Genomic DNA, 6,008 nt, shown 5'->3' with positions numbered 1-6,008 from the left:
ATAACAAAATGAACAAAAACATCAAAGAAAACGAAGAATAACTATGCCAAGAAACCGTGAAGCAGCTCACGATAATTTAGTTGCAGATTACTTTAGTGACCAACCGGTGTACGATGAAACCGCATTTCGAAGGAGGTTTTGTATGCGAAGACCATACCCCTTTTCCTTCGCATTGTCAACACATTAAGTGCAACTAACCATTACTTCCAACAACACCCAGATGCTACCATGCGTCTTGGTGCTTCACCCCTTCAGAAATGCACATCATCCATACGTATGTTAGCTTATGGATGTTCAGCTGATCAAGTAGATGAATATCTGAAGCTCGGTGAAAGCACTTCTAGAGAATGTCTTGGACAATTTGTCGATTTTGCAACTAAGTACCTTCGCAACCCAACATTGGAAGATATCCAACGCCTCCTTAGAGAAGAGGAGGACAAAGGTTTCCCTGGCATGTTGGGCAATATTGATTGCATGCATTGGGTATGGAAAAATTGTCCAGCTCACTAGTAGAAACATGTAAATGGCAAGTGGTTCAAAACCCTAATGGGAAGCGGTTTTTTGAACCACTCGCGCTTGGGGGGCTTCCCTTTGCTACTTTAAATGGGAAGCGGTTCAAATCGCTTCCCATTTGAAGGGAATGGGAAGTGGTTTAATGCCTGAACCGCTGCCCATTATGGGTTTAATTTTTATTTTTTATTTTTTATTTTTTTATTTTTATTGTTTTTCACAGAAATTGATACACAAAAACAAAACATATGTATAAAAATATATATTTCCATTAATAATTAGTTGTAATAATATTACATTATAATTCAACACCAAAAAAAAAAAAAAAAAAAAACTCTAAACACTAGTAGAAAAAAGTCACCACCACGTACTGCCACCACCGCCACCATAACCGACGCTACTAGCCCACCACCGTAACCACCTTATCTGACACCACTGGCCCACCACCATAAGTAACGCCACTAGCCCACCACCACAACCCCGCATCTGGAACAATTAAAAAAAAACTTAAAAAATTTACTGCAAATAGAACATGAAATTTGAAAAAACATGAAATTTGAAATAACATAAAAAAATAGATCTAAAGCATAAAACCAGATCTAAAAACATAAACCCCGTTCAGAAATGCATATAGAACATTAAATTTTCAAAAAAAAAAACATATAATTAGATCTAAATTTTTACCTAAAAACTTATAACTCCATGGTCGAATATTAAAAAAAAAATCCATCCACCAAACACCACCACCTGCTCAATTTTCTCGATTTTGGCTCGATTTTTGCTCGGATTTGCTCGATTTTGGCTCAAATTTGCTCGATTATATTGGGGGATTTTGGGTTCGAAAAATCTGGGGTTTTTAGCTAGTTTTTTTGCTAAAAAATGAGGGTTTTGGGGTTCAAAAAATTGTGGTGTTAGCTGCTTGAGAGAGGAGAGGAGAGGAGAGAGAAAATAAGGAGAGGCTTAAGAGAGGAGAGTAAGAAATGGAGAGAGGAGAGAGAAGGAGAAAGAGGCGTGAGATTGTGAGAAGAGGTGTGAGAATTGTGAGAGAGGAGAGAAGAGGAAAGAGGCGTGATGGGTAGTTTGTATTGTTAGGGTTTTTTTAAAAGAATGGGGAGCGGTTCAATGTTCAAACCGCTTCCCATTACAATTTTGGAAGCGGTTCACCCTAAACCGCTTCCCATTTGCTTGTTTTAGTTTTTTTTTAGGTGTTTTTGGAAGCGGAATTCAATAACTGCTTCCCATTTACTTTTTTCTACTAGTGGCTGGATGGAAAGGAATGTATCAAGGAAGATCTAAAACGGCGACTGTTATTTTGGAAGCGATTGCTTCCAGGGATTTATGGATTTGGTACGCCTTCTTTGGGACGCCTGGATCTTGCAACGACATTAATGTACTTCAACATTCTTCGGTGTTTGATGATATAATAAATAATCGTGCTCCATAAGTTCTATTCACTGTTAACGGAAATAATTACAACAAAGGATATTATCTCACAGATGGGATTTATCCAAAATGGTCGACATTCATAGATGCTATTGCAGCCCCACAAACTTTAAAGGATAAATTGTTCACTACACTTCAAAAGAGTGCTAGAAAGGATGTGGAGCGTGCATTTAGTGTGTTACAAGCTCGATTTGCAATAATTAGGAAGCCTGCTTTGGCATGGAGTGTAGAGTTGATGTGGAAAATCATGATGACTTGCATCATCATCCACAACATGATAGTTGAAGATGAGCGTGATACAAATTTAAACTATTAAGATTCACTTGAATTCGCCTAAGAACAGCCTGAAAATATGCCAGGGTCGTCCTCAACCAGAAATGCAACAACATTTACCGTAACTACTGGACATTATGATTCTGATAATTTTAGTAGATTGATAGCTTCAAGAGGGGAGATTCACGATAGACAAGTTCATGAGGCATTAAAGAACGACTTAGTTGAGCATTTATGGGCAAGGTCTAGGAGCTAGGTTGAAAATTAGTATTTTAATAATTTTAAATTATGTATGTTATTTTCGCTGCTTATTTTCATCAATGTATTTCATATTTTTAATTCATGTGTTTTAATTCATGTATTTCATATTTTACTAATTTTTTATATTAACATGTTAATGTGAAAAAGTATTAGTTGACGTATTTTTGTTCAATTAATAATAATAATAATAATATTTTACAAACGTTAATAATAATTAAATAGGAGAGAGAATATATGGTGGGGTATATGTAAATAGGAGAGAGAAAATGGGAAAGGATACTCATTGAAATATTGAAAATATTTAAGAAAGAGGATAAATAAAAGGATGGAGATAGTGAGAAGTGATGTGGAAGGAAGAGAGTGTGATGTGTCAAGTGGAGGAAAGGAGAGAGAAATTGGGAAAGGATTGTAGCATCCTGACCAATATTGGTGCTCTAAAAAAGTTATCTTTGAGTTTTAATTTCGGTAGACATTTTTTAAATTCCTCTTTTTAAATGATAGAATATATTTACATAAAATATTGACATCTATCTTGAATATCTAACTAAAAATAAAATTTTATTTCTATCAATACACCACATAATTATAGTTAATATGTGTATCTAATTAACAATAGAAATATAGAATTATACTCCTATACGAATACACACATAATTATAACTAAAAATATGGTCAAGTATCATTAATTTTTTTGTCTTCCATCAAAGCTTTATCAATGAAGTATATATATTCTTTATATGTTTTGATAATTTTGTGTACGTTTATGATTTTGTTTTCGATTTCATTAATTTTTTTTTATGTCTTAACTCCTTAATGTATTTAACCGCGGCTTATTCATATATTGTACTTATAGATTAACTAGTGTACGTTACGTAGTTAGATAATGTATTTTTGTGTACATGCATGCCTTTCCTTTTACGAGTGCCCAAGTACTTCTCAATTCATATCCAATTTTTCAAGATAATTCGATACCAATAACATACATATGATACCAAAAACAATGGAATGCATTGACACAAAGAAATAATATTAGGCATCTCATCATAAAATCGACATCTAAACCAAAATTATAGTTATCATGCCAATCCTAAAATTATATACCCTCCCTTAGCTCCTCAACGTTTTCGGTTTCGATATAATCTAGAGTAGATAATTATTTTCATCCTAATCATATTATCATTGTTTTTTCCAGCTTATTTGAAGAAGAATGGATGCAATAAACTGTAAAATGTACTACTTACATTAGTACTACAATTAGTTCTTTTTTGCTTTTTTTTTTTTTAAATGTTAACCCAAATTTCTCAAAAACTTTTGTTAAAAAAAAATCGGGAATTAAGTGATTTATAATATTTTAAACTAACAATTCAGAGGCATAAAACATCACAAGAACAAGAATATAATAATAAGCACACTCTTAGTATATATAAAGGGGAGTTTTTTTCCTGACTTTTTAGAGAGCCAAGTAGGATAAAAATTTCTTAACGTGCTACGTAGGATTATAAATTTTAGTTCGCAAATTATTATATGTAGCAAGCCACACGGTGTGGCTAGTCATTATATATAGGGGTTACTTCATTAGTGTAATAGGGTTACTTGGTTAGTGCTAAAGAGGTTACTTCGTCAGTGTTTTAGAGTTACTCAGTCAGTGTTATATGGGTTACTCGGTTAGTATTACAAGGGTTACTTGGGTCAATGTTATAGGGGTTACTTTGTTCTTTTATAAGTAGCCAAACACAAGACAGGCTGATTTTAGTTATAGTCAATTACATGAGAAATTTGTAATTTCTTTTAGAAATAATTAAATAATTCAAATGTCACATAACCAGAGTTGGCTAATGAGATTTTAAAGTTTAATTTAATTTAATATAAAATATTATCTTTTGAGATTCATGAATTTTATCAAAATATATAATGAATGGGATGAAATTAACAATTTATTTTAAATGATATACTACGTAAAAAGAATAAAATAACAATTTTATAACATACATACAAAAAATATTGATTTAAAAAATACAAACAAAACTTGCATCGCACGGGCTTCATGTATTTTTGATTAAATATTCCGATTTAAATTATTAATTTTAAAAATAAAATTTCAAAAATTAGAATATGAAAATAAAAATGTATTTTCAGAAATTATAAAAACTGGTTTTAAAAATTAATTAATATATGTATCTAAAAAATTAGAAAAATCTTTATTATTAATTTTGTAATTTAAAAAAAATAAAAAAAAAATTGGCCAATAAAAGCAAGCCACGTATGCAAGTTATAGTAGGATGAGGAGGATGACTACCATTGAATCATCTAGCCGCTCCCCGTCAAAATCGCCAAGCTGTGCTACGTACACCAGTCAATCGAACAAGATTCAAAAGACTATGGGAACATATATTTAGATAAATGTGTAAAACGTACGTCTTTAAAAATGTCTTAGCTACAAATCATAGTCATGTAAGTCATCCACGGCCATATGTTTGGGTAGCGAATGTGGATATCATTAGTCTAAGGTTTTTTTCGTTTTGTATTAATTTTTTATTTTGTCCAATTTGGGAAAGAATGTGTATTTCAGCAATGGTGCATTAATGTTGTTTTTGAATCTGGTAAACTAGTGTGGAGGTTGTTAGCAAATTTGTATCATTAGCGACTTGGAATGGTTAGAAACAAGACGTTATTGATTGAACTTTTTTTTTACAAGATTGATTGAACTTGAAATAATGGTTAGATATTTGACTAATTGACTTGGAAATAAACCCTACATAGCAAACCACAAATTCCAACCCCAAAAGTAAATATACATGGATGAAAATCAATTTTTAAATATACAGTTGAACCTCAATCAAGCTTCTTTCTTTTAAGAGTTTTATCGTTCAATATTGTTTTTCAAAATCATGGCAAAAAACGATTGAGCCCGGTTATTAAGAGAACATTGAGCCTGTTTTACAAGGCCATCTCCGGAATTGAAAGATTGACAATGTCACTAGATAGACCCCGAGCCATACTTGGTTTATAAATTATTATTGATAATTGAATATAGAAGTTTCTAGAGAAATATAAGATAATGGTCAATTATAATAATTAATAATATATACATATAATGAATTTCATAGGCAAATTAATGCTTCTACACCAAAAAAAAAATGAGTAGTTTTCGAGGGCAAACTCCCTCCAAAAAATAAAAAATCTCCATTTTAATATTGAGTAATATATATATATATATATATATATATATATATATATATATATATATATATATATATATATATATATATATATATATATATATATATATATATATATATATATATATATATATATATATTGTAATTAAATTGATAAAAATATGCTTCCTACATATTATGGTACTTGTTTCTATTTATTATTAATTTTCATTATTTAAAACTTAGAATTACTGAATGTCTGTAAGATTCCTTCTAAGTTTCTAAACATCAAACTTCAAACATTCCCACTAAAACTTCGTCTCATAAACACTAAAGAGATTTGATAGTGATGACACATTGACT

At 31.0% G+C, this 6,008-nt stretch overlaps 1 protein-coding gene across 1 annotated transcript; it reads left to right on the top strand.

The window, feature by feature from the left end:
* Window positions 1-228: 228 nt before the first annotated feature.
* LOC145583894 (uncharacterized) lies at window positions 229-2,269 on the top strand. The gene is made up of 3 exons (XM_081640848.1): window positions 229-483; window positions 1,770-1,857; window positions 1,992-2,269. Exons 1-3 carry the CDS (start codon window positions 229-231, stop codon window positions 2,267-2,269), a joined length of 621 nt encoding a protein of 206 aa, XP_081496974.1.
* The last annotated feature ends 3,739 nt before the right edge of the window (window positions 2,270-6,008 follow it).

The sequence above is a fragment of the Chenopodium album genome, chromosome 16 (genome assembly GCF_948465745.1).
Source record: "Chenopodium album chromosome 16, dcCheAlbu1.1, whole genome shotgun sequence".
NCBI lineage: Eukaryota > Viridiplantae > Streptophyta > Magnoliopsida > Caryophyllales > Amaranthaceae > Chenopodium > Chenopodium album.
This window is presented reverse-complemented; position numbering and strand designations above follow the sequence as displayed.

Excerpts from the sequence above, each read along its gene's own strand:
- LOC145583894 (XM_081640848.1), top strand. The coding sequence starts at position 229 with ATGCGTCTTGGTGCTTCACCCCTTCAGAAATGCACATCATCCATACGT. Across the intron at positions 484-1,769 it reads ATATTGATTGCATGCATTGG|TGGCTGGATGGAAAGGAATG; the intron begins GTATGGAAAAAT and ends TTTTTCTACTAG. Across the intron at positions 1,858-1,991 it reads TCCAGGGATTTATGGATTTG|GATATTATCTCACAGATGGG; the intron begins GTACGCCTTCTT and ends ATTACAACAAAG.